A 20,247-nucleotide genomic window follows, 5' to 3' on the forward strand; every position below is an offset into this window, starting at 1 on the left:
GACCCACAGTTAATCCCCACAGTTCATATCTGGGATTATGTTTCTTGGAGGCAGGGATGGGGGGGTTTTAAGCTATTGGTGTGCTTTAGGATTTTTGCTAGAAAGTAATACTAAAGCTCCCAAGAGCCCCCAGACCTCTGGTGGCTTTAGTTATTTGGAAACTGTTGTCTGCATCCTTAGGAATCTGGGAATTGCCAATTGCTGGCAATTTAGAGCAGGCATGGGATTTTATATGTAGTGAGTCAAAACAATATGTTAGTGTTAATTAGTTTTTCCTTCTTTTGATTTTATTGGCCATCAGTGTCACGCTTCATACACAGTATATCAAGGAGCTTTGTAATTTAGTTGTTAAACATGCATCAGTGACATTTTCCTAAATGATATGCATTTGGTGTTTTTAATGGGGATTGAACCCAGTATTTTTTCATTTAATAAATACAGCAGTTTTTCTTGCTTGTTATATATAGAATATATGTAAGTCACAATGACATTTGTAATGTAGTCATCAAAACCATATACATATTTCAGTTTTCTTTTTTTCTTGAAAAAGGAAAGTGTTGCATTTTATAAATGAATGGACTTCTAAGCCACCCGTTTTCTTCATCCTGTTGAATGCTTACAGCGTGTCTCTGCACTAATAAACAGCGGAATTCATGCCATCAGCCTATTCCCCAAAGCATGCTGGCACTGGTTTGTGGATTTCCCCCCCCCCCATTTCCAGTCTGTTACTCAATTGGTGGCACTATAAATACTTTCCAGTATTAAATTCCCTTTTTCTAGCCTTGTAGGAACAATTTTGAATGCATGTGACTAACAGCATGATTTCCAGCACAACCATCCCTATGATCCCTTAATCGGATCACATTTCGATAAGCCCCGGGAACATCTGGCCACAGGCATTTCAATATGTAGAAATGCTGCCTCTGGTTGTCTTTGCCCTCGTTGTGGAGACCGCAGTATCGCAGACCCTGGTTTTATGCTCCACTTTGACTTTTGACAATGCGCATTGTAAATGCAATCACATACTCCAGGGAAATGCAGCCCAGTGAACGGAGCATTTCTTTGAAGTATGGGTGGGAGCTTCGCAAGCGCAATGCCTTTTCCTCCTGCGGAACCCATTCTACCAGTTTTCCTTCCAGCCCACCGAGGGGCACTGCAGGGACCAGCGATAATGGCTGATGAAAATTGATGAATGGTCCGTGTGAAGTCAAAAAGCACTTTGGGATTCATAAACACGCTCCGAGAAGCAAGAGCAGGAGGAAAAGATGTCTTTTCCTTCCATGTGAGCTGGAATTTAGTTTTGCCTCAATTTGTTTTCACAAAATATAGATGAAGATAAAGATTTTCTTTTCTTTCTTTCTTTTTTTTTTTTTTTGGTTGAGTGTGTGAGTCTTGCATTACATCAAACAGAATTCAAATTCCACACAGCTGGGAGCTAGGATCTGTAAGCACCAGTGGTGGTTTGGAGGGACAAATCACTCAGATGCAAGTGGTTTTTGATTGCAGATTTGCACGTATCTTCAGTTATTGTATTAGACAGGGTCTATCCTTTCAGTGCTGAGAGATTTTAAATGAGTGGATATTTTGTCCCTATTTTTTTTTTCTTTAACTACAGTAATTTACCTCAGATCATTTTTGGTGAGATTTTTTTTTTCTTTTTGTGGCATTGTAGTTCACTTTATTTTCTTACAAATAATCACAGTTTGTTCCATGAACTTTGTTTTAGGGACAGTTCAGGTACCAGAATGAAATGGATTTATTTGATGTGGGGGGACCTATATTTCCATGTCAAATGTTTTCAAATTCAAGGAAGGATATGTTTCAATACTTATTTTTATATTTTAATATTTCTACTCATTAATATTATGGTTACTACTAACAACTTTATGTTTAAGTATTTGAAATAAAAGTTTAAAATTTGGAAATAACGGGTATTGTGATTTATTTTCAAATAATAATATTGAGTCCAACATTTGAAAAATGAAGTAACACCTTTTTTCTTGAGGGAAACACAAAATAAGTTTGTTGATCTTTAGAATAAAGGGCAACAGAATTGTGATAATGAGTATCATTTATACTAATGCAGAATGAGACAATTTGGTCCTGGATACTTGAGGTAAACAGTAAGCATTTGAAAATGTAGGATTTGCAAATCAGAGGGTTTTAGCTCCTTTCAGAATCTGATAAAAATATGGATCTGTTCCCCAGAAAATTCACATATTCATAAACTCAACCTTTTGGTCAGAGAGGATGACTTGTCCAGGGCTATGCAGATATTTGCAGAACGGAGCTGCAACCCAGGTTCTTTTGTCCAGTGCTTTCCCTAGTGATAATAATAATAACAACATCAACAATGGCTACCACTTAGCAAACAGTGTGGCAAGCACTCTGCATATGGAGTTCTCACTGGATCCTTTTGGAGTTGGTACTACTTTTCTCTCCATGTTACACACAAGGTCATGGAAGCTTATTTCCGCCAGAAAACGGCCAAGTCACCTCTACACAATTTCCCCTCTGCTTCTGTCCACCTCCCCTTAGCACTGCTCAGTCATCTCTCTGTCATCTACAGGAGACATCCCAGGTCCCTTCTACTCAGAACTGACAGTCATCTGGGCTGCCTCTGTAACCATACAGCTTTAAAACACTGAAGTATGCTTGTACTTGTAGGTAAATAGCGTGTGCTCCAAGGCCCCAGTACCCTTCCCTATTCCAGCAGCTCTGCCCTATCCTCCAGAAACCCACAATCCAGCAAGTGACAGGTTAACTCCCAGCACAGCAGGAGCCTTAGGGATCCAGCACCAGGCTAGCATCTTCTTCCATTTACTTCTTTTTTTTTTTTTTTTTACTAGTATTATCCTTGCTTTGTTTCACTTCCCCCAACTTTTTTGTGGTATAATGAGCAAACAAAATTATATATATATTTAAAGGTGCAACATGATGATTTGATATACACTTGCATTATAAAATATTTACCAAAATCAAGTTAATTAATGCACCCATCACCTCACATACCTATTGTGTGTGTGTGTGTGTGTGTATAGTGAGAACACTTAAGATCTACTCTCTTAACAAATTTCAAGTGTATAATTTAATATCAGTAACTATAGTCACCACCTTGTACACTAGTTCCTCAGAACTAAAACTCATAGCTGAAAATTGGTACTCTTTGGCCAATTATTTGAATACAGAGGCCCGATGCACGAAGATTCATGCAAGAGTGGGCCTTCCCCTAGCTGCCGGCACTGCCTTTGCTCTGGCCGGAGCCGCCTTTTCGCTCTGGCCCGGAGCCGCCTTTCTGCCTTACCACGCTGTCCAGAAGCCTGGAGCGGCTGTGGTGGTGCAGAATGCCTGCATCGTCGCCATGGCGATGATGCAAGTGTCCTGTCCCACCCCTGGTCACTTGGTGCCTGTATATGCAAATTAATCTACCATCTTTGTTGGGTTAATTTGCATACTCCTGATTGGCTGGTGGGCGTCTCAAAGGTACGGTCAATTAGCATGTTACTCTTTTATTAGTGTAGATTACATTTGAATTTAAGAATGAAGTATCTTACCTGGTCAGTGTGGTTCAGTGATTGAATGTTGACCCATGAACCAGGAGGTCATGGTTCAATTCCTGGTTTGGGCACATGCCTGGGGTTGCAGGCTCAAACCCCAGTAGGCAGCATGCGGGAGGCAGCTGATCGACGATTCTCTGTCATCATTGATGTTTCTATCTCTCCCTCATTTCCTCTTTGAAATAAAAATAATGAAGTATCTCCTTACCCTTGAAGACCCAGCTAAGTTCTATATTGTTCCTGGTACTTTTTTGAACTACTTCAGCCTATATTTTGAACAAATATTTATAGAATGCCTTCTATGAGCAGGCAATGGGTGCTTGGCACTGGAGCTACAGTAACACAGATGGTTACTGCTCATAGAGACTTTGGGGGAGGTGACATCAACCAGCAATAAACCTAATAAACGCATGACTACACACTCTAGCTGGCTTCATGAAGGAAAAGTGCCAGGTGCAATAAAAATACAATATAGCACAATGGGATTTAAACTGGGGAATCAAATAAATGGCCTAGGAAGGAGGAACCTTAGGAGGAGACTGGTAGAATGAGTGGATGGAGTAGGTGAGAGGTGATGGACTGGAGAAGACTTAGACTGTGAGCAGATGCTGAGGCAGGGTGTTTAGGAACAAAAGGAATGGCCCTCCTGTTGGAGCTGACCGAGGAAGGTGAGGGAGAATCAGGCAGAGGCCTCATTGCAAAGAAACAGGTTGATTGGGTCATGACTTTATTTTATTTTTGTTTTAAAGAAACAACAGATTTTTAAAAAAATGTTTAATAAAATTGATTTTTAGAGAGGAAGGGAGAGGAATAGAGAAAGAAACACCGATCAGCTGCCTCCTGCACGCCTCCCCACTGGGGATCAGGCCTGCCTGGGAACTGAACCAGGGACCCCTTGGTTCATGGGTCCATGCTCAACCACTGAGCAACAGTGGCCGGGCTAGGTCAACACTTTCAATCCTACCCCAAATGCAAATGGAAACCATTGAAGAGTTTGAGGCAGACAACTGATACAGTCCACAGCCAGAGAGGAGTGGGATACGAGTGGAATGCGTTGGGAAGGTATTAAGTGTGAGGGGATTTGTCCAAGAGTGAGAAAGGTTATGCCTACACATGTAAATGACAGAGTAGCAATTTCAAACATCTTGACATGTTCTACATGTCCTCCTGCACACATCTCACGCCCTCCGATGACTGTGCCCCACCGGGAGGAGGTGAAGGGAGGGCCTGCGGGCACCTCACTGGCAGACTCATTCTCTCATGAAGTCAGCATTCCTTCCCCTGACTTGTTTCCTTCTTTCTCATGGAAACTTCCTTTTCCCTCTGGCTTTTACCTAATCATTTTTCCCCCCTGCTGATGGTGACAGTGCCGTCTTAAAATACATACCGACTTACTGTTACTAAAAAAGTAAAGTGTTCCTGCATGGATACCTGATTTTAAATTTGTCACCAGTTGCTTGAAGTGTATTACTTTATTTTCTGTCATTTTCCTGCCTTGCCCCCTTGCCTCATCCTACAGTGAGACTGTAACTTCCCCAAAGATAGGGCTCCACTTTTACGTTTCTTTTGCAGGTCCCATCATATTTTGCGTAGACCTTGGATTGTCTATAAATGCTTACTGGTGGATACCCCAAAGAGGCTACTCAAAAGCTCTTTATCCTTAAGCTATACACGCTAAGCAGCTTTTAAAAAGGAATGTTATTGATAAGTTTTCCTATCTAGTCTCACAAAATTATGACGTAAATAAATACACATCTACTAGATTGACATCTGGAGACAGAATGAGGTATTAGTTCTTTTAGAAATAAGATCCCTACGTTAGGTGTTGCCTGACAGAAGTAGGTTTGGCAAAAGCTGGCATCATCTATGCTAAATTCCCAAGTCAAAAAGCAATATTCTATGCTATGGTGGAATTTGGTAGCATATAAATTATTTGGAATTCTTGTCACTGGGGATTAGAATGGCTGCCTTTTCTAGCTAAATGTACCATGATATCCATTCTAAACCTGTGTGACCTCTTTTCACTACAAAAGAGAATAAATTTAATCAAGACCTCACCTCATCTTCTGTGCAGTACACTGTTTTTTTGTTTTGTTTTGTTTTGTTTTGTTTTGTTTTGTTTTGTTTTGTTTGTTTGTTTCCAAGCTCTGTGGGATGAGATATTTTGATTGGTAAAGATGTTTGGAACACAAGGGGTGAATTTCCATATCTCATCCTTCACTTATTAATGAATCAGAAGGACAGTGAGACAACAACTACAGAAGTGAGTACATTTCAGTTGATATACAGTGAACTTAATTCAATGAACATTTATTGAGCATTAACTAATATACCAGAAACAGGGCTTGGTATTAAGAATACACACACACACACACACACACACACACACACACACACACATACACACACACACATGTATAGGTTGTTTCAAGTGTGTGTGTGTGTGTGTGTGCGTGTGTGTGTGTGTGTGTATCTCAGTGTTATGTTAGACAAAGAATAGGTTGTCCTTACTGGAATATAGATGGAATTCACCAATCAATTTAATTCAATTCAGTTCAACTGCACTTTAGAAGCTTACAATAGGCCAGGCATAATGCTAAGTACTGGGAATACCAAAATTATAAAGTCACCATTTGAGTCCTCATGAAATTCATAGTTGGCTAAAGTTAGACACTTAGGACACTTAGTAAATAGTTTACTGGTTTAGGTATAAGAGTAGAAATCCATAGATGATTCTGAAACAGTATTGAGAAGAGATGATAAAGTCTGTATAGTGTGACAATAGTTTGAGATACTATTTAATTAAATTAAAATGTTATTCTGTAATTCCGTTACAAAATGAGTTTAAATTTCAGAACATGTCTGAAAATGACATTGCCCTTTTAAATAATATTCTCTAAAGATAATATTTTAAAAGATTTCACTAATTTGGATAGATAATTTTTTTTATGTTTGAACAATGGATATTAATAAAAATGACCTTAGTATGTGGCTCTTTTGCTATGTTTATTAACACTATATCTTTGTACATGTATTTTACATTTTGACTCTTCCACAAAGAACTAATGAATTAATGACAATTTTACTTTTTTAAATCTGTAGACAAATCAAGATAAGAGTTTGTATCTGCCTCTAGAAGGAATAACTCTTTTGAACTCTATGAAGGATATTTCAGCTCTACTAGTAACTTATGCTAGTTTCTACTAACAGATAGAAAAGAAATTACTGCGATCCCAAGACTATTAAATAGTATAATATTTCCCTTCATTGGGTAGCTATAAATGTTAATAATTGGAGTAAATAAATATAAACAGGAGACATTTTAATATTTTATTAGTTTCATGTAGATGATAGAAATATCAAAAAATCAAAACAATGGCACAACAAATTGTTCAAAAGAAATATTCATCAAAAAACATTATTGAAACAAAGTTAACATGATTTAATTTATTCAAGTTAATTTTAGTATCGAAGACATGGAACTGTTAGGAAAAAAAAGAACTTGGGTTCCAGGGTTTTATCTTTTGTATGTTTCATATTTTTCTAAAAATTTCAATAGAAACTTACATCGTGGACTCTCCATGAAGACTGATGATAAGAGTCTATGGCTTAGGCTCTTAGGTTAAGGTAAAACTCCTTTCCAGAAAAATACTTCGGCAGGGGGAGGGGGAAGAGATATTTGTTTCAAAGGTCATCTAATTATCAATTGATATCTCTAAGCCTCAACATTAACAGTCCTTTTAACTTTCATTCTAGAAAGTGCTTTGTTGGACCTTAACAAGCTCACTGATTTTACAGTTTATACTGGCAGCAAACTCCTCATATTAACTAGACATATACACAAATAATTTTCCCTTGTTTGAAGTCTTCTACCTGTTAACTATAGGGAATCCTTTAGACTTTTGTTAATTGGGGAAATAAACAATACTATCCTTCTCTGTGAGATTTACCCCTAATTTTTTTAGTGTACTCTCACTCATTTTCCTTTTTTTCAGAGTGCTAAGCATCAGTGGACTTCTGTTCTCACTAACTCTCTCCAAGAATCAGTTCAAGTGACTGGCTTTGGTTTATCATTTGTACACCATATGATGAGGGATCCTTCAAAGAAAGTTCATGCAGATACTTGATAAACATTTAACCAACTTGATGATGATTCCTTTTCTTTTTATTCATGCCAATGGAGTTTATCTATCTATCTTATTATTACTACTTCTGTATTTAAGATTCTTTGAATGAAAATATTCAGATCAGAAATTTTCATTTAAGATATTTTTGAGTAGCCGAAACCGGTTTGGCTCAATGGATAGAGCGTCGGCCTGCGGACTCAAGGGCCCCGGGTTCGATTCCGGTCAAGGGCATGTACCTTGGTTGCGGGCACATCCCCAGTGGGGGGTGTGCAAGAGGCAGCTGACCGATGTTGCTCTCTCATCGATGTTTCTAACTCTCTATCCCTCTCTCTTCCTCTCTGTAAAAAATCAATAAAATATAAAAAAAGATATTTTTGAGTAAAATATTTTCAAGTACTTAGTACTGTATTATAACTACTTTTTACTGGTACTGAATTTCATCTAATTAAAAGAAAATACAGACATTTTCAATAAATGAAAAGATGAATATAATTTTATCATTGCTATGATTCTTTATAATTGGTTTAAAAACTTGATGCACTTGAATCTGGAAGGTTTTTGTGAAACTAATCAAACAACCTTCTAAGAAAGGATTTCTTGGCAGGAGTAAGAATTTTCCCAGAACCCTTTTTGTGGAGGGGTTTCAGTGGAGGCTTTTTTAAGGGTAGAGCTTGTTTTGGGGTTTGCAGTGCTCTTGCTATCTTCACATGCTCATTGCAGTAATACTTGTTGCTTCCTTCTGACAGCTGGATGAGTGTGCGTTCTGCCAGATCCATGCACTGGGCATGGACCCAGTGCCCATCTCCATGAGAGCAATAGATCATGGCAGGCTTATTTAGCTCAGTTGAATAAAATGGTACCCAAGTGTTGATATCCACATCACAAGTAGAGCAGCATGTAATCCAGTAGCCAGTTACAGACTCATCTTCCTCATCATCTTCATTATAGGTGTCAAATTCATCATCACCATTGAAACTATTTGCTTCCGCACTGAAACAAAATTCTTCTGAGTCTTCGAAGGGCGTGGAGTCCCCTGGGTCTTCTGTTGATGTCTGACTATTGGTGAATGTTTTCTGATCTTCATTCACATCGTCTTCAGTACATTTCAACATGTAGAAATAGTATGTTTCTGAGACAGCTTGTTTATTGTCTCCTGGTATGCCAAGGAAAATAGCTCCATTGCCCATGTTGCTTCCAAACCATATCTTGCTGTGCTTAATATCTGGGGTCCAATCTGGGGTCTCCATCTCACGAATCTCTATCTTGTTGTCCTCAAAAGAGATTATATTGCAGACCATTCTTTTTTGATTTTCAAGCTGATAGCCACCCACAATGACAAATTCATCATTGTTTGTTTGAGTCAAGATTGCACTAGAAACAGAGATTCCTCCTGGCAAAACTGTGCAATTCACAGCTGGGCTACCCAGGGGGAGATCAACCCTTATTCTGTATAGGTTGGCAGGGCGGATGTTATTGGCAAGTGAATGTCCTCCTAAAATATAAATGGTATCATTTCTGACAATGGAGACATGAAAAGAGAGCCCATCCTGAAGTTCTGGAAGAATGTATGATGTAGAGCACCCAAATTCAAAATCCACCAAGAAAACATGGGGCAGGCAGTCTGCTACAGTATTCCATTTTTCAGTGGTTCTCTGGGCAGAAGGGATGTATGACCTCCCTCCAAAGACAACACCCATGCTCTTCCCTCGACTATATACCACATCAATGGAATGACCATATCTGGCTTCAGGAACATCTCCTACCAAGTCTTTCTCAGTGCAGCGAAAAGTAACTTTTTTGTTGTTCTTGCACACAACAGACATAACATACATCTTATCTGAAAGCTCATTGTTTGGTGTTTTCCCTCCGTGGATAATGTATTGTTGCCTTTCAGACTCTAAGCCTCCTTTGAATGTGCAGATGGCTGGGTAGCGAAGAGGAGGAAGGTAGCAGGAATCCTTAGAGAAAACGGCAGGCTTCAGTTTGAGATGGTTATGTTTTAGATCAAAATGGAAAACTCCAGTGGGGCAGGACCTCTTGGGCCAGCCTTTCTGGCCAAAGAAGAAAACTTGTCCATCAAAATTCATTAGTGAGAAGCCCGGTTGAATTAAGGCTATGTTATTACTGACTGTAACCATCTGTAGTGACATATTTTCTGATTGTGGATAGTTCTCTTATCTGAAAGAATTACAAAAAAAATTAACTTACTACAACTCTTTAGATAAATAACAGTGTTTCGATCCCCTCACATGAAGAAAGCATGTTTTAAACAAAAGTTCTTCCACAAGCTTGTAGTGGGACTGAATTAGCAAAATCCAGGCAGTTTGGGTAAGCAAAGAGCCACAGAACCTTCCTGTCTAATACAAAGCAAGCAGCTGGGACACATTTTAGACGTGGACAATCCTCCCTTAGATTTCTGGGAATTGTAGTCCTTTTTTTCTTAAAACCCACCACTTGACGTCAGAAAGAACTACATTTCCCAGGAATCAGTTCTCTATGGGTTGCACGGCTAAGACAGTTTCCATTGCTCCGGGAGGGGAGACTCCTAGGACGTTTTTTCTGAAGGAGGACGTCAAAAGTGCGAAGTGACTAGATTTGGAGCCAGAGCGGAAATCTAGAGATTGGGAGGTGAGAGTGGCTAACGCAGCCCCAACATCCGGGTTAGGGACGTCTGCAGCACCAGGAGGGGCTGAAGCCAGCTCTCTGCCCAGGATCTGGTGACCTCGGGGAAAGAAGAGTTGCTCTGGCCCGAGTGGGGTTGCCTGGAAACCGGAGCCTGAAGGACGCCAGGCCGAGGTGTCCTTGCAGAGGGCTGCCTGGATGCGGTGGCGCTCCGCAAAGAAACGCACCCCTGAGCATCCTCAGGTTGCCGGGCTGGGAGTTCAGTTCAGGGGGGCACCGAGGTTAGAAAAGCCGTGACTGTTTGCAGAACCGAAAGCCGAGTCTCAGAATACCTGGAGTGCAGGGTAGAAACGACCTGATAATGATTTTACCACTCCTATATTTAGTCATGAAAATATACAGTTATTAGACTTTAAGTGAGCGCCACGTCAAAGGCCCTTTGTCTTCTCAACTGCCCTTGCTCTGGTTTTTAGGGTTCTTTTAGCGAAGCAGAGAAGATTCCTAAACCACTCTCTCTCTTTCCTCCCCTCCCCCCACCTCACTTCTTCCCACTCCCTCTTCCTTTCCGAAAATAGAGTTAGTGGCTGTTAATTCAGACCTCTCTTTCCAGCCCAAAACATTTGAAGTAATTCTTTAGTAACCCTTAAGCAGGCATTAAGCCGAGAGGTGCCACAATTATTCAGGATGTAATATTTGTATCACAACATGTTTTCAAAGGTATTTACTAGATGAAGTAAGCTTGACGAATTTTTATTTTTATTATCACCTACCTTAGAGAGATGTCACGAGCCTTAATGAGAAGCACCTTCCCTGTTTGCAGAGTCAAGTTCTAGGAACAAGAGAAAGGAAACAAAATAGCACAGATTCCTTGACTTTTAAGAGTAAATTGTTAATATGCTTCATAAAACAGTGGCTAAGAGCATGGACTCTGAAGGCTGACTGGCTGCATTCAAATCTTGGCTCTGTCACTTACTAAGTATGTGAATTTGACATCTCTCTGCTTCAGTTTCCTCATCTGTAAAATGGGATAATTATTTTACCTACTTCATAGGTTGGTAAGTCTCGATTAATAAATTAATGCATACATATAAAGGACTTAGAACAGGACTTTGCACACGGTAAATGATGGTTGTTACGATTATACTTGAACTTATCAAAAGTAAGGTTGTTAGTACACAATTACCTGCTGCTCATGGCCGATCATATTTATAATACTGGAGATGATTAAAAGGGCTTTAGGATTCGGGAATCTGGTCAGTAGGTATAGACTGGTAATTATTTTTAGACTAATGAGAATTGGATAAGCATATGCAATGGAGATGCTGGTGATGAGTTCAATTTAGATAAAAGGAAATATTTCATCCTTGTTACCTTTTCTGTAACCTCATTAAATATGCAAGCTTATATTGGATTGTCTGAGTTCAAGTCTGGGCTCTAAAACTAGTTGCTCTAGAACCATCTTGGACAAGTTATTTTCCCTGTCTTTTCATATTTGTAAAATGAGGATAATATTAGTATCTATATATTGGTTTTTAAAAATATATTTTTATTGATTTCAGAGAGGAAGGGAGAGGGGGAGAGAGATAGAAACATCAATAATGAGAGAGAATTGTTGATCATCTGCCTCCTGCACACCCCTTACTGGGGTTTGAGCCCACAACTTGGGCATGTGCCCTTGACTGGAATCGAACCCGGGACCCTTCAGTCCACAGGCCAATGCTCTAACCATGAGCAAAACTGGCTAGGGCTACATTGGGTTGCTTTGAAGACTAAATGGGGTAATGTAAATCCCTGTGTATGTAAATCTCATAGCACAGTGCCTGGCACATAATAAGTATTCAGTAAATGTTAATACTATAATTTATTTTTATCCCCCCTCCAAAGGTTCCTGGGACCATTTAGGATCTATGGTCAGTCTGAGATGTTGGTGGGGCTTTCTGCCTTGAAGCACTTCTGTAGACAGATGTAATTAATTGCTAAATATTCTTTCTACCCATTAGTTTTAGTTGGGAGGGTCCTCAAGGTGAGATCTTTTAATAATCATCCTGTGGGTTATTAAACCAAGTGAGAAATGAATGGTGAATGAGACAGACTGTTGCTAAAGTGATGAAAGCAAGCCTCCCTCTTCCTCAGACCACAGTGGTTCCTAGGTTCAGCAGCTTGCCTTGCTTTTGAAATAACGTGGGCAAGCGTTTTCTTTCTTTGTGGCCTACCCAAGTATACATAAGAGAAGGTATCTGTGCCACTAAGACAGTGGAAAAGGAACTAAAAGGAAAAACCGTTGACTCTCAATTCCATAAAGGCAAACCCTAAGTGATCACACCCAGCGTACTGTGCGATGATGGTCACAGAGTTGCCCACTTTTGGGTGGAGGGAGTGCTGAAGCCAAAGCCCGTTTGTTTTAAACACTGATGAAGGCTGTTACGAGGGTATAAAGCAGCCCATCCAGGGTGCACATACGCCAAGAACACTTGGTTTTAAGCAGAAAGCTTTAAAAAAATTGTTTTCATTGTAGCCTGTTGGCTTCATGTTAAGGTTGTCATAGGGATATTGGCTTCTCATAAGTGAAAACATGATTAACGGAGATTAAATAGAAACATGTTCTTGGGCAAGGCATAAGGAATACTACCCATTTTTTCGTAGCTTAGTTCAGATTCCTAAAGACTTTTGACCTGTTCTCTCTTTGATGCCCTGCCATTGGCATACCTCATCATTTCAGGGACCTAATAGTAAAAACAACACTCAAGTTTACTACTGTTAAGATGAATGAAAACCTCTTGTAACACAGTTCAGCTATTGGTGCACTTAATGTTAGATTACCCATAATTGAACCATGACCAGATGACTTAGGTATGTAAAGAATAAGCAGAACATTGAAGGTGTTGTCACATTATTTTGCAATATTTATTTAGTTTTTGAAGTTTTGCTTTATTCACGTAAATATGTTTTTACTAGAATAGACTATTGTATATTTTCCATGGTTTTAATATGACTATGTTAGTGACATCTTTTCTTGTAAGAGTTTTTAAAAGGTTATACTAGAATTAAAATAACTAACTTGCATTAAATAGGCTAGATAAAACAGGCAGATTTTGAAAAAGAAGACACTGTTCTTCAACCGAAGGAAGTTTCAAAGTCAACACATTCAAGATTCATTTTAAAAGACAGAACTATAGGCTCAATAGACTTATACACTTTTCCCAACCCTATGCTAACGTTTCTCAGCAGGGAGATGTTCATTTATGCACTGTGAAGCCAAGGCATAGTTGAGAATCAAAAGAGGACTGAGAGTGTGAGGTCTGGGTTTGTAGTTTCTTGTGCCTGAATGGACTCTTTTTCCTCTCAAAGAAAACCACTGTACTCCGAAGCAAGACAATTTACTCATCAGTGTTGCCAGTGTTTTCCTGATTGCTCCAAAATAGCAGGTGACCTCATGCTTGAATTAACCATACCTGGCGCGGTTAATCAGGTTTGAGACATACATGATCTGATTTGTTTGTTTGTTTGTTTTGTTTTGTGTTGCTGGCAGTCAAACCAGAATTAGGTCTTCCTTGTGACATTTAGGCCAAAGGAGCATTTCTGCCCTAAGATGAATACCTGGGCTCTGATGCCACAGGAATTGAATCCTTGCAGCAGCTTGAGACCAGAAGGCCCCAGAGTTTCCAAATTCGACATCATCCCTTCCCCATCTGGACACCCAGTCCACCAGCTAACTCACACGCTGCGGAAGGGGTCTTTCCCTTACCGTTGACAAACATAGGTGCTCATCTTTTAGCTTTGGTAGAAATGAAGGTATTGGACCTACCTGAATGCCAGAGGGGCTGAGTCTTGGCCGCTAAACAAGGTATTAAATGTCAGCGGGACTTGGGGGAAGATTCACTGGCTGCCCACTCTGACCGTGGCAGGCAGAAGGCGACGGTAAAGAGAGAGAGTGTGTGTGCGCCTGCAGATGTTCAGGCGAACACTGCTCTAACGGGAGTAACTGACTGTGACCTTTTTTTTTCTTTAGATGGTTGAGGGAGATATCCACCAGGGTGCACCCTCGAGATTTAACTATTTCCTTACTGGCAAACAATGGATACACAGCCCACTGTTCATCTGTAAAGACAAAGGAAAAATCTGGTTGAAACCTTATTTATATTTTTATTGAAAAAATTTTAGAAAAACACAGAAGAAAATGAATATCATTGCTGTGATTTAAATAAATACTATTATGAATCAAATGGGAAATTATTTTTCCTAAAGCAGTGACCATTACTACCATTGTTAATAATTAAAAAAATACACTTATATTTATTGATTTCAGAGAGGAAGGGAGAGGGAGAGATAGAAACCTCAATGATGAGGGCGAATCATTGATGGGCTGCCTCCTATTATGCCCCACACTGGGGATCAAGCCTGCAACCTGGGCATGTACCCTGACTGGGAAATAAACTGTGACCTCCTGGATTTTAGGTCGACGCTAACCACTTAGCCATGCCAGCTGGGCCCATTGTCAGTTGCTTTGACTTGGAATTGTTCCTTGACTTGGAATTGTTCTTTGACGGTTTCATTTTCTCTAATATAAGCCTCAGAAAGGAGTTCTAATTATTGGAGATCTATTACTGGCCTATATCAGGGAGCTGCTGTGTAATGTTGTACAAGGGAATGATCGAGACAGTGGGCTTTGGAGTCAAGCTGACCTGATTTTCTCTGCTCGCTCTGCCATTTCCAGGTGGAGTCTACTTAATCTCTAAGCTTCTTTCCCCATCTCTGAAATGGGGATAATAGAAATATTTACATTAAACGGTTGTTGCAAATGATTAAATGAGATATTGTATTTAGAGTGCCCATCCAACTATGTTGGTAGCCTCTCCCACTCCCACCCCAAAATTTCACAATCAAAGGAAGAATAAATGAAAGGTGGCAAAGTTGACTTAATTTTTGAACAGACTATTTTTTAGAGCAGTTTTAGGTTGAGCAAATTGAGTGGAAGTTACAGAGATTCCCATATACCTCCTGTGTCACTCATGCATAGCCTCCCCCATTATCAACACCCCCACCAGAGGTACATTTGTTATAATCGATGAACCTACAGTGACACATCATTATCACCCAGAGTCCATACTTTGCATCAGGTGTGGTGTAGTCTGTGGGTTCGGACAAATGTAAGATGACCTGCATCTACAGTTATGGTATCATATAGGATAGGTTCACTACCCTAAACATATCCTGTGCTCTGTGTATTCATACCTCCCTCCCTCCTCTTTTTACTGTTCCCATAGTTTTTCCTTTTCCCAAATGTTATATGCAGGCATACCTAGGAGATATTGTGGTTCCAGACTACTCTAATAAAGTGAGTATCACAATAAAGCGAGTTATGATCATTTTGCTGGTGGAGGGTCTTGCCTTCAATTTGCAAAAAAAATGAAACATTTGTGAAGCACAATAAAGCACAGTAAAATGAGGTATGCCTGTAGTTGGAATCACACAGTATATAACCTTAAAGGTTACTCTATATCTTTTCCTGGCTTGATAGCTCTTTTGTGTGTGTGTGTGTGTGTGTGTGTGTGCGCGCGCGCGCGCGCGCTAAATAACATTTCATTGTCTGTATGGACCACTGTTTATTTATCCACTTTCCTACTGAAGGACATCATAGTTGTTTCCAGGTTTGGGCATTTATGAATAAAGCTGCTATAAACATGCCCGTTTTTGTGTGGGCATAAGTTTTAGCTCCTTTGGGTAAATACCAAGGAGTGGGATCGATGGATCATATGGTGAGTGTATATTTTGTTTTGTAAGAAAATGCCAAACTGTCTTCCAAAGTGGCTGTGTGATTTTGCATTCCCACCAGCCATGCACAGGAGTTCCTGTTGCTGCACATTCGGGGTTGTCAGTGTTCTGGATTTTGGCCATTCGGATGGTTGTATAGTGGTACCTCATTGCTTTAATTTGCATTTCCCTGATGACATGTTATGTGGAGCATCTTTTCCTGTGCTTCTTTGTCATCTGTATATCTTCTTTGTTGAGGTGTCTGTTAAGGTCTTTAGCCTCGTCTTTAAATTGCATTGTTTTATTATTGTTGAATTTTTAGAGTTCTTTTTGTATTTTGGATAACATTTTATCAGATATGTCTCTTGCAAATATTTTCTCTCAGCCTGTGACTTGTGTTGTCATTCTCTTCACAGTGTCTCTCAGAGAGCAGAAGTTTTTAATTTTAATGAAGTCTCTCTTATCAATTATTTCTTTTATAGATCATGCCTTTAGGGTTGAATCTAAAAAGTTGTTGAGATATCCAAGGTCATCTAGGCTTTCTTCCACGTTTTCTCCTAGGAACTTTATGGTTTGTGTTTTACATTTAGGTCCATGGTCCATTTTAAGTTAATTCTTGTGAAGGGTGTACTGTCCGTGGTTAGATTAAATTTTTTTTTTGCATGTGGATGTCCAGTTGTTCAAGAATCATTTGTAGGAAATACTGTCCATGCTACATTGTAGTATTGCCTTTGCTCCTTTGTCAGAGATCAGCTAACTATATTTGTGTGGGTCTATTTCTGGGCTGTCTATTCTGTTCCATTGATCCATTTGCCTTTTCTTTCACCAATGCCATAGTCTTAATTATTGTAGCTGACATCATTTTAAAACAATTAATTAAAAACGGTTACATCAAGAAAAATATATACCACCTAGTAAGCCTATCACATAACCATAAAAATTTTCATTTCTTTGTGCTCTATTCTAATGTTTATCCAAGGCCCCAGTCTACCAAAGGGCTCAGCATAGAAACTAAATGTGAAATAGTAAACAATTTATTGTATGTCCACTATGTACAGTCATGGGGAGAAACGGAGAAAAATTACAGACATAGATCTTGCCCTAAAGGAACATGCATTTATAGTAGGATGAAGCAACTTTTGATTGTGGATAAAGATGCCCCACATTCTTCCCATGCTTACCCTTAAAATTTCACCAAGAAATCTCAATTATAGGTTGCTCAGCCCTTTCTTAAACCTTGAGGCAGAATCAAATTCTAACTCCTCCTGAAATATATTGATTTCTCCTACCTTAAATCCAAGAAACAGTGGACAATTAAAGAATACAAGTCAGTGTAATTACAGAATAAAATAATTTTTATTCCACAGGGGACATAAAAGTAATGAGATATACTGACATAGTAATTGAACAAAAAGCAAGCATAATTGGAGAAAAAGAGAATGTCAAAAATGGAAGACAGCTTCAAGTCCAGTCCCTTTATTTTTACATTCAAACAACTTGTGGCCAGAGAAGTTAAGTAACTTGACCAGGGTGACAGAGCTGCAGGTGTGTGTACCTGGTGGGTTGAGGGGAGGTAGGGGAGAAACGCTGTTCCATGAACTCATGACAGTGTTAACCGAGAAGCCCAGGGCACCCCTCAAGCATCTCCACCCCCATTTTATAAATGCAGAAACAACTTAAATTACATCGTTGCGCAATGAGTTAGTGTTTGAAGTAAGGCTGATGACAACTTTTCATAGCATTTGGATAGGCATAGACAATTTAAGAAATTTTAATAGGTGGTTGATTTTTTAAAAAATATATTTTTATTGATTTCAGATAGGAAGGGAGCAGGAGAGAGAGAGAGAGAAACATCAATGATGAGAGAGAATCATTGATTGGCTGCTTCCTGCACACCCCACACTGGGGATTGAGCCTGCAAACCGGGTGTGTGCCCTGACTGAATCGAACCATGACCTCCTGGTTTATAGGTCGACACTCAACCACTGAACCACACTGGCCGGGCTAGGTGGTTGATTTTTAAGAAAATAATATGAATAGTAAAGGAAAGGGAGAAGTTTGGCTTGTTGAGTGAATCCCACAATATAGGAGCCACAACCGAAACTGACAAAGAGGAGAAAAGAGGAAGGAAAAGCAAATATATGGACAGAAGCAATCTACAGTTAGTATGATGGATTGTCAAGAGAAGAACATGACAAGTGACTTGTCATTTTTTTGTTTAAAGCAATTAATTAAATATGGCCACCTGACCAGAATCACTGCTATTTTTCTATGTTCCATGTTTTCTGATTTAAGGTGCACTCTTTTCTATAAAGTTAAATGGGGGGAAATTTCATAGGTGTTTTACAATGTTGTACTAATAAAAATTTCACTTTTAGATGAGGGTGTTTGTGTTCTTAATTTCTACCTTGAGTCTAGAAACCATGTTGGAAAAGAGAAATTTTGTATGTGTGTCTGTGTGTTTGTTTTGTGTACATTGAGGCAAAATTGCAAATAAAAATGCTGAGAGTAATTGGATGCTGGGGAATCACTGTATTATCTTTAAAGCCCATTTATAATTTCACATTCTTAGGAACTTAGATTTAAAAATAGTTGGGAAATACATATTTAAAATCTCATTTCTTTTAAGAGAATGTCAAATGAAAAGGTCAATTTTATTTGCAAGATCTGGCATTTTGAAATACTTAGAAATGAACTCCTGCCAGTGGAGTTGATTTAGTTCCGTTGGGCTACACCTGCTCCTAACCAACGGTGCACGTTTTGCTTTAAAATAGGCTTTCTGGTGTAAAGTGCTGTGCACCGCACTGGGCGCAGGTGGCCAACAGGCTCAGGAAGCTGGAGAGAGGGGGATACCTTTAATCAGGAGTGGATGCCTTCCAGTTACAGTTGTGCAATACAGATCAAATAAGCATTAATGGGACTTTGCATCCCATGTGAAGGTGGGATTATAATGAGCTAATAAATCTTTTATGATTTAAATATTATTGCATGATTATAGAGCTGTAAGTGACTCTGGAACTACTACCTTATGGATTCCCAGCTTTGAAAGGGGCCTTTCAATAAATGTTCACTGAAACACTGTTATTGTCCACAACTTATTGATGTGGTTGATCACAGTTCTGAAGGTAGGAGATCAATTTTGAATATGGTTGATAAATATGTATTGTACACTTTTCTTAATAAACGTGCTAGCCTAGAGGTTGAATGATGTGGGAGTTTTGTTAGGGGATGAAGATAGGATATTTACTTGTGATGACTCACAACTTTTAGTTTAAAAAAAGGCAACTAAAAGAAACAAAAAAGGTGGTGAAATGGTATTCTTCCAGATTTCAGAAACAACGTATTTTCTGAAATTTGTCTTATGGTTGTATCCTTTAGATTCCACATCCACAGGTGATCTGTTTTTTAAAAAATGACAGGCAGTGAGCAGAGAGAGGAAGTTTGAGTGCTTAACTGTTTGCATTTTTCTTTGTTTAATGGAATGCAGAACTGTGTAATTGAAAACAGTCTAATACTCAGTTGACCTGCCTCAGTGAGCCAATGCAGATATGTCTAGATTGACTTAAACAGCTTGGAGGAAGACTATATTTTGGGGAAAGAAAATTGATTTTATACAATCTGCTGATGAACAGCCAGGCTTAATGAATGATAGCCTCAAGAAACCTCATTACAGTAGCTTGGATGAATAAGCAGGATAGGGAAGCAAATTTTTCAAGAGGAAAGCTTCTGCTTAAACATGGCATTTTATAGATTAGCATTATTCCCATCCCCCAGAACTTTCTGCAGGGGGGGGTGGGGAAGCAATCAACACGCTGAGTGCCAGCATTCCTGGTAAAACTTTTAGTGATAATTTTTTTTTTTCCTAAATCTCTTTTGCCTTAAAGTGGCTCAACCTTCTTCTTCTACACCTCTCTCCCCCTTTTTTAAACTTTTAGTTTTGAAATAATTATAGATTCACAGGATAGATTCACAGGATGTTGTAAAGAGATGTCCAGGGAGATTTCATGATCCAGCCTTTTGCAATGTTAACACCTTGTAAAAATGTAGTAGTATATGTGGGAAATGGATATTGGTAGAATCCACAGGGTATATTCCGATTTCACTAGCTATATATGTATACACTCATTTGTATGTGTGAGTAGTTCAACTATAGCACACGTGTCGTCTTGCATAACCACTACCATAATCAA

General features: G+C 39.2%; 2 protein-coding genes across 2 annotated transcripts in view; one reads left to right on the forward strand and one right to left on the reverse strand.

Moving 5' to 3' along the window:
• Positions 1 to 8,250: 8,250 nt before the first annotated feature.
• Positions 8,251 to 9,834, reverse strand: RAG2 (recombination activating 2; the record flags this gene model as incomplete). Its single annotated transcript, XM_079787012.1, has 1 exon — positions 8,251 to 9,834. One exon carries the CDS (start codon positions 9,832 to 9,834, stop codon positions 8,251 to 8,253), a length of 1,584 nt encoding a protein of 527 aa, XP_079643138.1.
• A 367-nt stretch (positions 9,835 to 10,201) lies between these two features.
• IFTAP (intraflagellar transport associated protein) overlaps positions 10,202 to 20,247 on the forward strand; it is a 57,358-nt gene continuing 47,312 nt past the window's right edge. Inside the window, exon 1 of the mRNA XM_079787013.1 lies at positions 10,202 to 10,312. The gene's annotated coding sequence lies outside the window, so the exon portion shown is untranslated. The remainder of the gene's footprint in view (positions 10,313 to 20,247) is intronic.

The sequence above is a fragment of the Cnephaeus nilssonii genome, assembly GCF_951640355.1.
Source record: "Cnephaeus nilssonii genome assembly, chromosome: 13".
In the NCBI taxonomy this organism is placed as follows: Eukaryota; Metazoa; Chordata; class Mammalia; order Chiroptera; family Vespertilionidae; genus Cnephaeus; species Cnephaeus nilssonii.